A 17,660-nucleotide genomic window follows, 5' to 3' on the forward strand; every position below is an offset into this window, starting at 1 on the left:
GAAGGTTGAGAGAGAAAGAGAAAAGAGAGAGTAAGAAAAGAAAGAAGAGAAGGAGAGAAAATGAAGAGAGGAAGAGGAGGAGAGAGAGAGAGAAAGAAGAAAAAGAAAGAGAGATGAGCGAGAGAGAGAAAGAGAGAAAAGAAAAGAGAGAGAGAGAGAGAAAGAGAGGGGAGGTAAAGGAGAGAGAGAGAGAGAGGAAGGAGAGGGGAGAAAGAGAGAAAGAGAAAGAGAAAGAGAGAGAATGGAAAAGAGAGGAGAAAGTAGAGAGATATGGGAGAGAGAGAAAGAGAGGAGAGGAGAGAGAGAGAGAGGAGGGGAAAGATAGAAAAAGGGGAGAGATGATTAGAGAGAGAAAGGGGAGGAGAGAGAGAGGAAGAGAGAACAGAGGGGGAGAAAGCGGGCAAGGAAAGAGAGAGAGAGAGGGGGGGGGGAAGTGAGAGAGCGGAGAGAAGGAGAGAGAGATAGAGAGAAAAGGAGAGAAATAGAGAGGGAGAGAGAGAAAGAGGGAAGGGGAGAGAGAGGGAGAGAAGGATAGAGAGACAAGGGAGAGAGAAAGAAAGACGAGAGAGAGAGAGAGAGAGGGAGGGAGGGGAGAGAGGGAGAGAGAAAAAGAGGAAGATAGGGAAAGAGAGAGATAGGGGAGAGAGAGGAGGAGAGAAAGAGAGAAAAGAGAGAGAGAGAGAGAGAGAGAGAGAGAGTGAGAGAGAGAGAAGCGGAGAGAGAAGGAAAGGAGAGAGGAGATAAAGAGAAAAATGAGTTAGAGAGAAGGGAGAGAGAGATGGGGGAAGGAAAAGGGGAGAGAGAGGGAAAAGGGAGAGAAATAGGGGGAAAAGAAGAGAGAGAAAAGGGGATAGAGAATAGAGAGAGAGAGAGAGAGGATAGGGAGAGAGAAAAGGAGAGGAGGAGAAAGAGAAAAATGAGAAAGAGAGAGAGAGAGAGGAGGGAGAGAGAGAAAGAGAGAGAGAAAAAGAAGGGAGAGAGAGAGAGAGAGAAAGAGAGAGTAAGGGGGAGAGGGAGGGAGAGAGAAAGGGAGAGGAAGTGGGAGATAGAGAGAGAGAGAGAGTGAGTGAGAGAGAGAGAGAGAAAGAGTATGTAATTTGGTTTTAAAATTAAGTTTTGATTTTAATTTGGTTTTGGTTTTGGTTAACCGGTTAAAAACCGGTTTTTTTTAATTTGGTTTTGGTTAACCAATTCTAAAAAATTTGGATATGGTTTTTAAATTGTTTCATTAAACTGGTTAACCAAAATGTGGTTATGGTTTTTTAACCGGTTAACCACATTTTGGTTTTTTTATGAACACCCATATAGAGGATGACATCCTCATTGATGAGGACAAGCCCATCACTAAGAAAAGGATGGAGCAAACAAGAGATCCCACTCATGGACAAGAGCATGAGGAAACTCCTCATCATGAAATCCCTGAGATGCCTCAAGGGATGCATTTTCCTCCACAAAACTATTGGGAGCAAATCAACACCTCCCTAGGAGAATTAAGTTCCAACATGGGACAACTAAGGGTGGAGCACCAAGAGCATTCCATCCTCCTCCATGAAATTAGAGAAGACCAAAGGACCATGAGAGAGGAGTAACAAAGGCAAGGAAGAGACATTGAGGAGCTCAAGCACTCCATAAGATCTTCAAGAGGAAGAACAAGCCGCCATCACTAAGGTGGACCCGTTCTTTAATTTCCTTGTTCTTTATTTTCTGTTTTTCAAAAATTGTGCTTTATGTTTATTTATGTTTGTGTCTTTATCACATGATCATTAGTGTCTAAGTGTCTATGCCTTAAAGCTATGAAAATGAATCCATCACCTCTCTTAAAATGAAAAATGTTTTTAATTGAAAAAGAAAAAGAAGTGCATGAATTTCAAATTTTAAAACAGTTTAATTATTTTGATGTGGTGGCAATACTATTATTTTTCTGAATGAATGCTTGAACAGTGCATATTTTTGAATTTGATTGTTTATGAGTGTTAAAATTGTTGGCTCTTGAAAGAATGAGGGAAAAGGAAAAATGCTATCTGATGATCTGAAAAATCATAAAATTGATTCTTGAAGCAAGAAAAAGCAGTGAAAAGCTTGCAAAAAAAAGGATATATGCAAAAAAAAAGAAGAAAGAAAAAAGGAAAAGCAAGCAGAAAAAGCCAATACCCCTTTAAACCAAAAGGCAAGGGTGATAAAAAGGGATCCAAGGCTTTGAGCATCAGTGGATAGGAGGGCCCACAGGAATAAAATCCTGGCCTAAGCGGCTAAACCAAGCTGTCCCTAACCATGTGCTTGTGGCGTGAAGGTGTCAAGTAAAAACTTGAGACTGAGCGGTTAAAGTCGTGGTCCAAAAGCAAAGAGAGTGTGCTTAAGAGCTCTGTACACCTCTAATTGGGGACTCTAGCAAAGCTTAGTCACAATCTGAAAAGGTTCACCCAGTTATGTGTCTGTGGCATTTATGTATCCGGTGGTAATACTGGAAAATAAAATGCTTAGGGTCACGGCCAATACTCATAAAGTAGCTGTGTTCAAGAATCAACATACTTAACTAGGAGAATCAATAACACTATCTAGATTCTGAGTTCCTATAGAAGCCAATCATTCTGAACTTCAAAGGATAAAGTGAGATGCCAAAACTGTTCAGAAGCAAAAAGCTAATAGCCCCGCTCATCTAATTAATACTGATCTTCATAGATGTTTTTGGAATTTATTGTATATTCTCTTCTTTTTATCCTATTTGATTTTTAGTTGCTTGGGGACAAGCAACAAATTAAGTTTGGTGTTGTGATGACCGGATAATTTATACGCTTTTTGGCATTATTTTTAGTATGTTTTTAGTATATTTTAGTTAGTTTTTATTATGTTTTTATTAGTTTTTAAATAAAAATCACTCTTCTGGATTTTACTATGAGTTTGTGTGTTTTTCTGTGATTTCAGGTTTTTTCTAGCTGAAATTGAGGGACCTGAGCAAAAATCTGATTCAGAGGCTGAAAAAGGACTGCAGATGCTGTTGGATCCTGACCTCCTTGCACTCAAAGTGGATTTTCTGGAGTTACAGAAACCCTATTGGCGCGGTCTCAATTGAGTTGGAAAGTAGACATCCTGGGCTTTCCAGCAATATATAATAGTCCATACTTTGCCTGAGATTTGATTGCCCAAATAGGCGTTCCAAGTCAGCTCAAGAATTCTGGCGTTTAACTCCAAAACTGGCACAAAAGCTGGAGTTAAACGCCGAAACTGGCAAAAAAGCTGGCGTTTAACTCCAAAAAAGTCTCTACACATGGAAGCTTCAATGCTCAACCCAAGCACATACCAAGTAGGCCCGGAAGAAGATTTATGCATTAATTACTCATTTCTGTAATCCTAGGCTACTAGTTCTCTATAAATAGGACCTTTTGATATTGTATTTTCATCTTTGGACGTTTAGTCCCTAGACCTTGGAGGCTGGCCATTCGGCCATGCTTACACTATTATCACTTTTGTATTTTCAACGGTGGAGTTTCTACACACTATAGATTAAGGTGTGGAGCTCTGCTGTTCTTCATGAATTAATACAAAGTAATATTGTTTTTCTATTCAACTCAAGTCTATTTCTTCTCCAAGATATTCATTCGCACCCAAGAACATGATGAATGTGATACTCATCACCATTCTCACCTATGAACACGTGACTGACAACCACTTCTGTTCTACATGCAAACAAGCTTGAATGTGTATCTCTTAAGTTTCTAATCTAAGATTAGAACCTTCGTGGTATAGGCTAGAATTATTGGCGGTCATTCTTGAGATCCGGAAAGTCTAAACCTTGTCTGTGGTATTTCGAGTAGGATCTGGGAAGGGATGACTGTGACGAGCTTCAAACTCGCGATTGTTGGGCGTGTGACAGACGCAAAAGGATCAATGGATCCTATTCCAACATGATCGAGAACCGACAGATGATTAGCCGTGCGGTGAAAGCATGCGTAGAACATTTTCACTGAGAAGACAGGAAGTAGCCATTGACAACGGTGATGCCCAACATAAAGCTTGCCATGGAAAGGAGTATGAATGATTGGAAGAAGGCAATAGGAAAGCAGAGGTTCAGGAGGAACAAAGCATCTTCATACGCTTATCTGAAAATCCAACCAAAGAATTACATAAGTATCTCTATCTTTATTTTATGTTTTATTTATCTTTTAATTATCAATTCTCCATCACCATCTGAATTCGCCTGACTGAGATTTACAAGGTGACCATAGCTTGCTTCAAGCCGACAGTCTCCGTGGGATCGACCCTTACTCACGTAAGGTTTATTACTTGGACGACCCAGTGCACTTGCTGGTTAGTTGTGCGGAATTGTGACAAAGTGTGATTCATGTTTAAGAGCTCCAAGTCCTTTGGCGCCATTGTTGATGATCACAATTTCGTGCACCAGTGACCCGTCCCTGGTTCGAATTGCTTTGGGTACTGTCTGACTTATTTCTGTACTTGTTTCTTAGTTTTGCTTCCTCTTTTTGTGATTGTAACCCCTTACTGTGGTTGATTCTGTATTTTCAGAGATGTCTAAGAATAATGATTCCATGAAGGCTTTCAAAAAGGCACGGAAGGCTGCTGCTGCTCAAAATATCTCGGCCAAGATGACAGGAGAGGGATCGTCTTAGGTTCCGGTGAAGCTGCCCGTGCCGAGTTCTCCTGGGCTGAAGAAGGTGATCCCCACTCCTCGGGTTCGTCTGGCCAACCCTCTACAGACTTCTGCCGCTACTTCTGGTGCTCCTCCCAACAAGAAACAAAAAATAATTGAGCCTTTCAACCTTGACGCTCCTGACTTCGATGCGGTGGAGTTTGTTGATCAACAAATCGGTCCTTATGGTGCCCTCCCCATGGATGATGTATCACTCCTTCGCTATTTAGATTTTATAACTCGGAGTAGCATTAAGATGGCATATATGGGAGCTGCCCTGTATCGGACTGCCCAACATCTTCCCCTTCACACTACCAAAGCCTTCATGGAGGAGGCTAAACAGGAGTTCGATCGGATGAAGAGCCTGAAGGAGGAGCTTGAAGTAAAAGTAGCCAAACTCGAGAAGGAGCTGAAAAACGAGAAGGCTAGCTCTCTTGCCCTGGCGGCTTCTGTGAGGTTGGCCGAGGACACTGTATTGAGGCATAAAGATAGTTATGTTACATCCTATCGGGAGGTGATGCGTCTGAGGAAGGAGTTGGAGTCTACCCGGGTTGATTACTCTGAGCTCCAAGGTCACCTTGTCGGCAGCGTAAATGCTGCTTATGAGAACCTGAAGGAGCAGGTTCAAGTTCTTGCTCCTGAGGTTGACCTTACTCTCTTCAGCTTAGACAATATTGTGAGGGATGGTAAGATTGTCCCCGATGACCCGGATGATGATGATGTCGGACCTCCCTCTGTGCCTGATGCCAAAGTGTCAACTTCCACAGTTCCTCCGTCTGGGGTCGTTCATCCAGAATTAGATCCTAATTGCCAAATTCTGAATAGGGACGATGGTACAATGGATGCAGTGCCTCTCCAGGCTCGCCCTCCTTCTCCCTATACTGAAGCTACCGAGAAGCCTTCTGATGTTTGACTGAATTTCGTATCTGTTTGTGTATATTGCCCGGCTTGTGGGCTTTTAAACTCTTTATTAATGTTTTGCTAGCTGTTGACACTTCTTAGTTACTTGTTTAGCAACTTTATTTTGAAAAACAAAAGTAGCTTCCAAGCTTTTGGGACAGATTTTGGTGGCCTCTGAAGCTTGTTATAACTTCGCATTTTTATATCATGCTTATTTGCGCTGGACTTGGCATCTTTCTGGGTTTTGAGAATGTTGGAGCCTTGCTGTTCGACCTCCTTTGCGCTTGTAACTTTGATTCCTTTAAGGCTAAAAATCCTGTTTTGTGTGGACCTTTTGTGAGGTCTCTACCAAGTGTAGCTTTCGCACTTTTATGTGGGTCGACTTCATCATGTCGGGTCCTTCTCGACATCGTTATGTCGTATCCAGTTATTTTGTAATCCTCTTTTTTGGACTTTTGTTCAAGTTACTTTCAGGGATTACTTCTATAACTTTATGTTTTAGGCCGACATCTTCGTGTCAGGCCCTTTTGAGTTATTTTGTAATCCTCTTTCTTGGACTTTTGTTCAAGTCTCTTTCAGGGATTACTTCTATAACTTTATGTTTTGGGCCGACTTCTTCGTGTCGGGCCCTTTTGAGTTATTTTGTAATCCTCTTTGTTGGACCTTGTTCAGGTCTCTTTCAGGGATTACTTCTATAACTTTATGTTTTGGGCCGACTTCGTCATGTCGTGCCCTTCTAAGTTATTTTTGTAATCCTCATTTTTGGACCTTGTTCAGGTCTCTTTCAGGGATTACTTTTATAACTTTCGTGTTTTTGGGCCGACTTCGTCATGTCGTACCCTTCTAAGTTATTTTTGCAATCCTCTTTCTTGGACCTTGTTCAGGTCTCTTTCAGGGATTACTTCTATAACTTTTAAATTTTGGGCCGACTTCGTCATGTCGTGCCCTCCTAAGTTATTTTTGTAATCCTCTTTCTTGGACCTTATTCAGGTCTCTTTCAGGGATTACTTCTATAACTTTTAAATTTTGGGCTGACTTCGTCATGTCGTGCCCTTCTAAGTTAAAGTAATCCTCTTTTATAGGGTTGGCCAGACCTCTTTCCAGGGTTTACTTATAACTTGGTTTGACTTGGTCCGACTTCTTAACGTCGGCCAGTCTTTTAAGTTATTATTTAGCAATCCATTAGGACCTCGTCAGGTCCTTTCTCCGAATCACTTTCGATAACTTCTTGCATTATTCTATTTTCATCTTTGCCGATTTGTGGAAGGTGGATTAAATCCTCGTTTAATTGACCTTTAGATGAATTTGGTTTTCATCTCTGTTGGTCTTTATCGTGATTGTGTAGTGAATTTGTTTCACTTTCTGCCAATCTGTCGCTTTATAATCGGACGATGAATGTTTCAGATTAATGCGTCTTGAAGACTTGTAGAACATTTAATATATTTTATTTAAAATGTAAAATGAAAATATGTACATATAGGGTTTTTATCCTTTTGAGTCGGATAATTTCTGGATCTCAACTTGGTGCCTCATTAAAAAACCTTTTCAGAAAAAAGAGTGCATCCTATGATGAGATCTTTTACCTTCTCTAACTATAGTACCTTCTTAGGTTGCAGGCGTGCCACGACCTAGGAAGTTCTCGTTCGTCGAGTTCGGCTAGTTTGTAGTAGCCCTTCCCAAGTACTTTTATGACTCGGTAGGGTCCTTTCCAGTTTGCTGCCAGCTTTCCTTCTCCGGGTCGAGTTGTTCTAATATCATTTTGGATTAGGATGAGATCGTTCTTAGCATAACCTCTTGGCACTACCTTTTGATTATATCTGGAAGCCATTCGACGTTTTAGTGCTTCTTCCCTGATCCGAGCTCTTTCTTGGATTTCAGGAAGTAGGTCGAGCTCTTCCCTTTGAAGTTGGAAGTTGGCTTCTTCATTGTAATGGACCACTCTAGGCGACCCTTCCTCGATCTCTACTGGGATCATTGCTTCCATTCTGTATGCTAATCGGAAGGGTGATTCCTTTGTGGTTGAATGCGGCGTCGTTCGATACGCCCATAGGACTTGTGGAAGTTCTTCGGCCCAAGCTCCCTTTGCGTCTTGTAACCTCCATTTTAACCCGGCCAATATGACTTTGTTAGCAGCTTCGGCTTGTCCATTGGTTTGGGGATATTCGACAGAGGTAACTGGTGCTTTATGTTCAAGTCGGCTACTAATTTTTTGAAGCCTGCATCTGTGAATTGAGTGCCATTGTTTGTGGTGATGGAGTATGGAACCCCGAACCTTGTGACAATGTTCCTATATAGGAATTTCTGGCTTCTTTGAGCAGTGGCGTTAGCTAGGGGCTCTGCCTCGATCCACTTTGTGAAATGGTCTACCCCTACTATGAGGAATTTAACTTGTCCCGATCCCTGGGGAAAGGGTCCGAGAAGATCGAGTCCTCATTTTGCAAATGGCCAAGGTGAGGTTACGCTGATGAGCTCTTCTGGCGGGGCGATGTGAAAGTTGGCATGTTTCTAGCATGGTGGACATGTCTTTACAAACTCTGTAGCTTCCTTTTGTAGAGTTGGCCAATAAAATCCCGCCCGGAGTACTTTTTTATAAGAGCTTGTGCTCCGAGATGATTGCCGCAAATGTCACTGTGTACTTCCTCTAAGACTTCCCTTGTGTTGGAGGTCGGCACACATTTTAATAATGGTATTGAAATCCCTCTTTTGTATAGGGTGTTGTTTATGATAGTGTAGTATTGTGCCTTCCGTTTTAACCTCTTTGCCTCCTTTTCATCTATGGGGAGTGCTTCTATTTTGAGGTAGTTAATTATGGGGGTCATCCGTCCTTGATCCTGACTTGTTATGGCTAGGACTTTTTCCTCTTCCGAGATTGACGGGTTCTGTAGCATTTTCTGGATGAGGCTTCTATTGTTGCCCCCTGGTTTGGTGCTGGCTAGTTTTGAGAGTACGTCAGCTCGGGCGTTTTGTTCGTGGGTATGTGGCGGATCTTATATTCCCCGAGTTGTTCGAGCTGTTCCCTGGTTTTATCCAAATACTTTTTCATGGTGGGATCTTTGGCCTGGTAGCTCCCTGTTATTTGTGATGTGACTACTTGTGAGTCGCTGAAGATGTTGAGTTTTTTATCTCTAACCTCCTTAGCCAGCTTCAAACCAGTTAGTAGTGCTTCATATTCCACCTGGTTGTTTGAGGCCGGGAACCCGAATTTGAGGGAAAGCTCAATTTGGGTTCCTTGGTTGCTTTTAATTATCACACCTGTGCCGCTTCCAGTCTTATTTGAGGAGCCGTCCACGTAAATATTCCATTCTATGGGGGTCTCTAGGGTGTCTGTAAATTCTGCAATGAAGTCGGCTAAGTATTATGATTTAATGGCTGTCCGAGCTTCGTATTGGAGGTCGAATTTGGACAACTCAACAGCCCATTGTAGGATTCTGCCTACTAGATCTGTTTTCTGCAACATCCCTTTTATAGGCTGGTTGGTCCGAACTTTAATGGTGTGAGCTTGGAAGTACGGGCGGAGACGTCGAGATGTTAGTATGAGCGCATAGGCAAATTTTTCTATTTTTTGGTAGTTCAACTCGGATCCTTGTAGCGCTTTACTAATGAAGTATACAGGTTGTTGCCCTTTGTCATCCTCTCGAACCAGTGCTGAGGCTACTGCCCGACTTCCTACCGCGAGGTATAATACGAGTGGTTCTTCTTCTCGTGGCCGAGTTAGGATAGGTGGTTGTCCCAGGAAACTTTTGAAATCCTGGAAGGCTTACTCACACTCTGTTGTCCATTCGAACTTTTTTCCTTTTATTAGAGTGGCGTAAAAGGGGAGAGACCTTATTGCTGATCCCGCTAGAAATCTGGATAAGGCCGCCAACCTCCCGTTGAGTTGTTGTACCTCTTTGACACAAGTTGGGCTCTTCATGTTGAGTATAGCCTGGCATTTATCCGGATTTTCCTTGATTCTTCTTTGTGTTAGCATAAAACCCAAGAACTTGTCAGCTTCTACTGCAAAGGTGCATTTTGCAGGATTGAGTCGCATGCCATGCTTCCTTATAGTGTCGAACACTTGGACCAAGTCGGACAATAATGTCTCTTCACTTTGTGTCTTTATCAACATGTCGTCCACATAGACTTCCATGATTTTTCCGATATGGTCTGAAAAGACTTTGTTCATTAGCCTTTGATAAGTTGCTCCTGCGTTTTTAAGACCAAAAGGCATTACGATGTAGCAATAGTTTACTTTTGGTGTTAGAAACGAGGTTTTTTCCTGATCAGGTGGATACATTGGGATTTGGTTGTATCCAAAATATGCATCCATAAACGAGAGGTATTTATATCCGGATGAGGCATCCACCAGAGCGTCGATACTTGGGAGTGGATAAGGATCTTTTGGGCAGGCTTTGTTGAGATCGGTGTAGTCGGTGCACATTTCGCCACTTCCCATTAGATTTTTTCACCAAGACGACGTTGGCTAGCCATAGTGGGTACTTGACTTCTCTTATGAATCTGCCTCCAGTAATGCTTGTACCTGTTCTTCCACAGCTTGGGATCGTTCTGGCCCAAGTTTTCTTCGTTTCTGCTATACCGGCCGAGATCTTGGATAGACCGCCAACTTGTGGCACATTTGTTTGGGGTCTATGCCTGGCATGTCTGCAGCTTTCCATGCGAAGAGATCGACATTATCTCGTAAGAACTGTACTAGTGATTCTTTTGCGCCTCCTTGTAGGATCATGCCAATATTAGTTATTTTGTCTGAAGTGTCTCCGATCTGGACTTTCTCTACTTCACCTTCGGGCTGTGGACGAAGTTCTTCACGTCTCTGAACTCCACCAAGCTCAATTGTATGGAATTCTTCTCCTCTGCCTCTGAGGTTTAGACTTTTGTTATAATAGTGGTGTGCCATCTTTTGATCTGCTTTTATTGTAGCTATCCCTTCTGCAGTTGAAAATTTCATGCATAGATGCGGAGTTGAGACTATTGCGCCGAGTTGATTTAAGGTTGTCCGTCCTATTAAGGCATTGTAGGCTGAACTCACGTCGACCACGATGTAGTCTATTTTGAGTGTTCTAGATTGGTTTCCTTTTCCAAAGGTTGTGTGTAGTGGCACGTATCCCAATGGTTGTACCGGGGTATCTCCCAGTCCGAACAGGCTGTTCGGGTATGCTTTAAGCTCTTTTTCTTCTAAGCCGAGCTTGTCGAAGGCAGTTTTGAATAAGATGTCGACGGAGCTCCCTTGGTCTATTAAGGTGCGGTGGAGATTGGCGTTTGCCAGTATGATGGTGATGACCATGGGATCGTCGTGTCTCGAGATGATACCGGATGCATCTTCCTTGGTGAACGAAATTGCAGGGATGTCGGGCGCTTCCTCCTTTCCTTCAACATGATATACTTCTTTAAGATATCTTTTGCGGGATGATTTGGAGATTCCTCCTCCTGCAAATCCTCCGTGTATCATATGAACATGTCTTTCTGGTGTACGAGGTGATCGCTCGGTTTGCCCGGCCTCTTCATCCCTCCTCCTTTTTCTTTGCTTATCATCTCGGGTGGCCAAATACCGATCTAGTTTTCCTTCTCTTACTAACTTTTCTATGACGTTCTTTAGATCGAAGCATTAGTTGGTGGAATGTCCACAGACACGATGGTATTCGCAATATTCATTTCGGTTTCCTCCTCCTCTTTTGCCTTTGAGTGGTCGAGCTAGGGGTATTTTTTCTGTGTGGCAGACTTCTTTGTACACGTCCACAAGAGACACCCAAAGGGGGGTGTAATTATGATATTTTTTAATTTTTTCCCCATGTCGATCTTCCTTCTTTTTGGGCTCTTTATCTTTATCTCAGTAGGAGAATCCGGATTTTGAGGTTTCTCCTAGTCGAGAATTTTCTTCCATGTTGATATACTTCTCCGCCCGTTCTTGCACTTCGTCTAGGGATGTGGGGTATTTCTTTGATATAGATTGACTGAAAGGTCCCTCTCGTAGACCATTGATGAGGCCCATGATGGCGGCCTCTGTTGGTAAACTTTGTATGTCTAGGCATGTTTTGTTGAATCTCTCCATGTAGTTGCGAAGACTTTCCCGATCTCCTTGCTTGATTCCTGGTAGACTGGGGGCGTACTTAGCTTTGTCTTTTTGGATGGAGAATCTGGCCAGGAACTTTTTGGCTGGATCATCAAAGCTTGAGATGGACTTTGGAGGTAGGCTGTCGAACCATCTGATTGCTATCTTTGTGAGAGTTGTTGGAAAAGCTTTGCAACGGACTGCATCTAAGGTGTCGGTGAGGTACATTCTACTTCTGAAATTGCTGAGGTGATGGTTGGGGTCTGTAGTGCCATCGTACAAGGTCATGTTTGGAAGTTTGAAGTTCTTAGGAATTTTGGTCTTCATAATTTCCCTAGTGAATGGATCTTGATCTTTGCGTGGGCTATCCTCAGGGGTGGATCGAGTAGCTTTGGCTTTGAGATCGGCTTCGAGTTTTAGAAGTTTATCTTCTAATTCTCGACGTCGCCTTACTTCTCTCTGTAGATCCTTCCCGGCTTCCCGTTGATGATGGGTTTCTTTTTCAAGTTGCTTTAAACGATCGTGAAGTGCTTCTATAACTCCCGGATTTGATGAATTTTTGTCCCTGTTGGATTCCGGAGTATCTTTTAGCGTAGTGTCCGCGTTTTTATGCGGTGTTCTATCCTCTAGATCTGAATCATGGTCGTTGTCGTGATCATCTGCCATGGTGATGGGATGACTTCCAAGTTCCCCGGCAACGGTGCCAATGTTCCGAGGTTTACCTGAAACTGTAAGTCGATCTTGGACGAGATCTTCTATACTGGTCGGCGATGACGTGTCCGGCTGATGGGTGGTGGCCGGAGCTGTCGTGTCCGACTTGTTGGACTGGCTGCACTGCTGATCCTTAGTCACCGGAGGGTGGGGGGTATCTGCAAGAGACTCCGATGCTTAAGTTAGCATGGGTATTAAACAGGTTTTTTTAGTAGAATCAGAGTATGAGTTATAACTGGGTGCTCCAGTGTATTTATAATGGTGTAGAGTGACCTTTTTAGATAAGATAAGTTAGTTATCTTATCTTATCTTATTTTTGAGTGAGGTCATCTTATCTTCAAGGGAACCGCCTTTATCTCTGTAGGCTTGGGTTGCCTTTGGATTTGGATCGTGTTCCTCTGTTTGGGCCCTTTACTGGGCTTTCCTGTCGAATTGACCGAGCTCTTTAAAAAGAGGTCGGATAATCTGACCCGCGGAGGTCGGTCGCTTTGTCGCTATCATCCCGGGTCGGACAGCTCGATCCAGGGTATGAACACCCTCGTTCTTTAAATCACGCTATCTTGGATAGTTTAGCTAAAACGAGCCTCAATGACCTGATTTTCGACAAGTTCGCACGGGCCCCGCAGGGCTTCGCAGCTCGACTTACCCTACGTCGCGAGACATGCTTATGATAATTGTGTGTGCATACTTTAATAGGTGCGATCATACCATCACTAATGCACCAGATCCCATCAGAATTTCGCAATTAAGCGTGCTTGGGCGAGAGTAGTGCTAGGATGGGTGACCTTCTGGGAAGTCCTCGTGCTGCACCTCTTTTTTTTTTTTTTTACGTCGTTCTTTAAACAACGCTATCTTGAATAATTTAGCTAAAGCGAGCCTTAATGACCTGATTTCCGGCAGGCTCCCATGGGCCCGCAGGGCTTCGAAGCTCGACTTACCCTACGTCGTGACACATGCTTATGATAATAGTGTTGATGACATGTCACCATGTCATATTTTTCTATGCTTTTTTCCTTTGTTTTCAATAGGTTTTATGCACTTTCTTGAGCCTTAACTAAGCCAATTGGGCAGAATTTCATATTTCCTTTGATTCAATCAACCATGGATGAATTAATGCAATTTCATGAGATTTTATGCTATAATTGTCATATATTATGAAAGAATAAAAAACTCATGATTTTGAGCATAGCTTTGATGTGTTTGGTTGATTGATGATAGGTGAAAAGAGTTTTGAAGAAGGTTGAAGGAAGAAGGAATGGCTAGGAGCAAGAGAGGAAAAAAGTTTGAGCCAAAGTTTGCCTCAAACTTTAGCTCAAACTTTTGGAAGAATTGAAAACACCCTGGAGGAAAAAGATTGAGCCAACGTTTGCCTCAAACTTTTTGGCAAACGTTGGCATCACAAAAACGACACCCTGGAGGAGAAAAGCTTGCGCCAACGTTTGCCTCAAGCTTTTTGGCAAACGTTGGCGCCACACACCACAACAGCCTAAAGGGGTATACTTCCAACAAGAATAACTTGAGCTACAGAGCTCCAAATGAGGTGATTCAAAAAGCAATGGAAAGTAGGAATCGAGAGCTTTCCAAGCATATATGGCACTGCATGATGAACACTAAAATTAAGGGAGAAAACTGCCCCGCAATGTGCATAAACGAACATGATAGCAACCTGCAGTGAGGCCAACTGACCTCTGCACTTTCGACGGAGTATAACTCGAGCTGTAGAGCTCCAAATGATGTGCTTCCAACGGCATTGGAAAGTAGAAATTTAGGGCTTTCCAACAATATATAATAGTATGGGGTGGACAATGCGTTTGAGGCATCAGAACTGGCGTTTTCGACCACGTTTGAGGCAAACTTTTCCTCAAACGCTGCACACCAAAGCCAGCGATCCTGTCCTCTTCAAATGAGCATAACTTGAGTTGTAGATGTCCAATTGAGGTGATTCTAATTGGGTTAGAAAGCTGACATTCAGAGCTTTCCAACCATATATAATAGTCTATAGTTGGCTTGAAATTGGCAATGTTGACAAGAGGACAAAGTAGCACCCCACACATGCACACAAGGGGATCCACGTTTGGCTAAAAGTTTGACCTCAAACTTTAGCTCAAACGTGGATATCAGCAAAAGGGGGTGGCTGATATAAAAAGCTTGAGCAAAAGTTTGCCTCAAACTTTGACTCAAGCTTTTGTGCTTTATGTCCCAATTCACAATGGGTTTCTCTCCAAATCCAAGTGCAATCAACAGAGGCCATCTTCAACCCAAATCCAAAGCACGCAAAGCCCATTATCATCACTCAAAGGCACAAGAAACAATTTGATTAGGAATTTCATTTTCTTTGTAATTTGCTTTTCAATTTCATTTTCATTTGTCATGTTTGTAAAATCCTATAAAAAGGCATCATTTTCATTTTAGAAAGGGGGCCGGAATAGAGAGAATAGAAGGTTAGCTCCATTAGAGAGCATTGAAGGTTGGCTCCTCGAGGGAGCATTAGCATTAGAGAGCTCTCTCTCTTTAGTTTTTCTCTTTGTTTTGAATCTTGGGTTGAGAATTGAAGGAATTCTGTTTCATTCTCACTTTGAGATTTCTCTTGTTCTTCTTCTACAAAAGTTCAGTGAATTAAGGATTTGAATCAACACTCTGTTTACTGCTTTCATCTTCATTTCTTTTGCAAATTGTTCTTTATTGGATCAAGGAAGGACTTGAGATCTAGACTTGTTTTCTAGTCTCATTGAGCCCCTGAGATCTTCAATTTCTCATTGAGATTTTGAAATTGAGCCAAGCTGCTCTCTGTTTTGATTTTAAAGTGATTTTCCAAATCTGTTGAACCTGCTGCATCTTTTACTTCTCTGTTTGATTGTTATTTACACTTCCGTGTTTGATTTCATGAATCCCAGTACCTAATTTCCTTTATTCTTCTTGCAATTTAACTTTCCAGTTACTTGATCTACTGCTTTCTTTTAATTTCCAGCACCCACTCCCTTTTAATTTTATGCAATTTACATTTCTTGCAATTTAAGATTCTTGCAATTTACATTTCTTGCTCTTTAAGTTTCAATGCAATTTACTTTCTGCACTTTATAATTCCTTGTCATTTACATTCTGTTGCTTTAAGTTTCACCCAATCTCGCTTAAATGTTAGCTTGACTAAACTAATCACCCACTAAAGTTGCTTGATCCATCAATCCTCGTGGGATCGACCTCACTCACGTGAGTTTTATTACTTGATGCGACCCGGTGCACTTGCCGGTTGATTTGGGTATTTTGAAAATTCGTTTTTCCACAAATATTCACATCAAGTGTGCGCATACTTAAATAGATACGATCATACCATCACTAATGCATCGGACCCCATCAGAACTCCGCAGTTAAGCGTGCTTGGGCGGGAGTAGTACTAGGATGGGTGACCTCCTGGGAAGTCCTTGTGTTGCACCTCTTTTTCTTTTCTTTTTTTTTTTACATCGTGCTTACCATCATTCTTTAAACGACGCTATCTTGAATACTTTAGCTAAAGCGAGCCTTAATAACATGATTTCCGGCAAGCTTCCACGGGCCCACAGGGCATCGCAGCTCGACCTACCCTACGTCGCGACACAAGCTTATGATAATTGTGTGCACATACTTTAATAGGTGCGATCATACCAGCACTATTGCACAGGATCCCAACAGAACTCCGCAGTTAAGCGTGCTTGGGCGAGAGTAGTACTAAAATGGGTGACTTCCTGGGAAGTCCTCGTGTTGCACCTGTTTTTTTTTTTTACGTCGTTCTTACCCTCGTTCTTTAAACGACGCTATCTTGAATGGTTTGGCTAAAGCGAGCCTTAATGACCTGATTTCCATTAAGCTCCCACGGGCCCGTAGGGCTTCGCAGCTCGCTTACCCTATGTCGCGACACATGCTTATGATAATTGTGTGCGCATACTTTAATAGGTGCGATCATACCAGCACTAATGCACCGGATCCCATCAAAACTCCGCCGTTAAGCGTGCTTAGGCGAGAGTAGTACTATGATGGGTGACCTCCTGTGAAGTCCTCGTGTTGCACCTCTTTTTTCTTTTTTTTTCTTTTTTTTTACATCGTGCTTACCCTCGTTCTTTAAACGACGCTATCTTGAATTGTTTAGCTAAAGTGAGCTTTAATGACCTGATTTTCGGCAAGCTCGCACAGGCACCGCAGGACTTCGCAGCTCGACTTACCCTACGTCGCGAGACATGCTTATGATAATTGTGTGCGCATACTTTAATAGGTGTGATCATACCAGCACTGTTGCACCGGATCCCAACAGAACTCTGTAGTTAAGCGTGCTTGGGCGAGAGTTGTACTAGGATGGGTGACCCCTGGGAAGTCCTCGGGTTACACCTCTTTTCTTTTTTACGTCATTCTTACCCTCGTTCTTTAAACGACGCTATCTTGAATAGTTTAGCTAAAGTGAGCCTCAATGACCTGATTTTCAAAAAGCTCGCACGTGCCCCGCAGGGCTTCGCAGCTCGACTTACCCTACGTCGCGAGACATGCTTATGATAATTGTGTGCGTATACTTTAATAGGTGTGATCATACCAGCACTCGTGCACCGAATCCCATTAGAACTCCGCAGTTAAGCGTGCTCAAGCGAGAGTATTACTAGGATGGGTGACCTCCAGGGAAGTCCTCGTGATGTAACGTTTTTTTTTTTTTACGTCGTGCTTACCCTCTTTCTTTAAACGACGCTATCTTGAATAGTTTAGCTAAAGTGAGCTTCAATGACCTGATTTTTGACAAGCTCGTACGGGCCCCGCAGGGCTTCGCAGCTAGACTTACCCTACGTCGCGAGACATGCTTATGATAATTGTGTGTGTATACTTTAATAGGTGCGATCATACCAGCAGTAATGCACCAGATCCCATCAAAACTCCGCAGTTAAGCGTCCTTGGGCGAGCGTAGTACTAGGATGGGTGTCCTCCTGGGAAGTCCTCATGTTGCACCTCTTTTTTTTTTTTACGTCGTGCTTACCCTCGTTCTTTAAACAACGCTATCTTGAATTGTTTAGCTAAAGCGTGCCTCAATGACCTGATTTTCGACAATCTCGCACGGGGCCCGCAGGGTTTCGCAGCTCAACTTACACTACGTCACAAGACATGATTATGATAATTGTGTGCTTATACATTAATAGGTGCGATCATACCAGCACTAATGCACCGGATCCCATCAGAACTCTGCAGTTAAGCGTGCTTGGGCAAGAGTAGTACTAGGATGGGTGACCTCCTGGGAAGTCCTCGTGTTGCACCTCTTTTTTCTTTTTTTTATTTTTTTTACGTCGTGCTTACCCTGATTCTTTAAACGACGCTATCTTAAATTGTTTAGCTAAAGCGAGCCTTCATGAC

The 17,660-nt window shown here is 42.7% G+C and overlaps 1 protein-coding gene, 1 non-coding gene and 6 pseudogenes across 2 annotated transcripts; all 8 read left to right on the plus strand.

Annotated features, from left to right (window-relative positions):
• The first annotated feature begins 4,844 nt into the window (after positions 1-4,844).
• Positions 4,845-5,558, plus strand: LOC148556282 (uncharacterized). Its single transcript, XM_088489805.1, has one exon. It carries the CDS (start codon positions 4,845-4,847, stop codon positions 5,556-5,558), a length of 714 nt encoding a protein of 237 aa, XP_088345931.1.
• A 7,438-nt stretch (positions 5,559-12,996) lies between these two features.
• LOC148556283 (5S ribosomal RNA) lies at positions 12,997-13,115 on the plus strand (annotated as a pseudogene).
• Positions 13,116-15,616: 2,501 nt separating this feature from the next.
• On the plus strand, positions 15,617-15,735 carry LOC148556284 (5S ribosomal RNA; annotated as a pseudogene).
• A 192-nt stretch (positions 15,736-15,927) lies between these two features.
• Positions 15,928-16,046, plus strand: LOC148556285 (5S ribosomal RNA; annotated as a pseudogene).
• Positions 16,047-16,227: 181 nt separating this feature from the next.
• Positions 16,228-16,346, plus strand: LOC148556286 (5S ribosomal RNA; annotated as a pseudogene).
• Positions 16,347-16,543: 197 nt separating this feature from the next.
• LOC148556287 (5S ribosomal RNA) lies at positions 16,544-16,661 on the plus strand (annotated as a pseudogene).
• A 484-nt stretch (positions 16,662-17,145) lies between these two features.
• LOC148556288 (5S ribosomal RNA) lies at positions 17,146-17,264 on the plus strand (annotated as a pseudogene).
• A 183-nt stretch (positions 17,265-17,447) lies between these two features.
• LOC148556289 (5S ribosomal RNA) lies at positions 17,448-17,566 on the plus strand. Its single transcript, XR_015890683.1, has one exon. It is a non-coding gene; the product is annotated as a 5S ribosomal RNA (ribosomal RNA).
• The last annotated feature ends 94 nt before the right edge of the window (positions 17,567-17,660 follow it).

Source organism: Arachis ipaensis, chromosome B6, assembly GCF_059453495.1.
Source record: "Arachis ipaensis isolate K30076 ecotype BB chromosome B6, ASM5945349v1, whole genome shotgun sequence".
Lineage (NCBI taxonomy): Eukaryota > Viridiplantae > Streptophyta > Magnoliopsida > Fabales > Fabaceae > Arachis > Arachis ipaensis.

Coding starts and splice junctions, on each gene's coding strand:
- LOC148556282 (XM_088489805.1), top strand. CDS start 4,845: ATGGATGATGTATCACTCCTTCGCTATTTAGATTTTATAACTCGGAGT.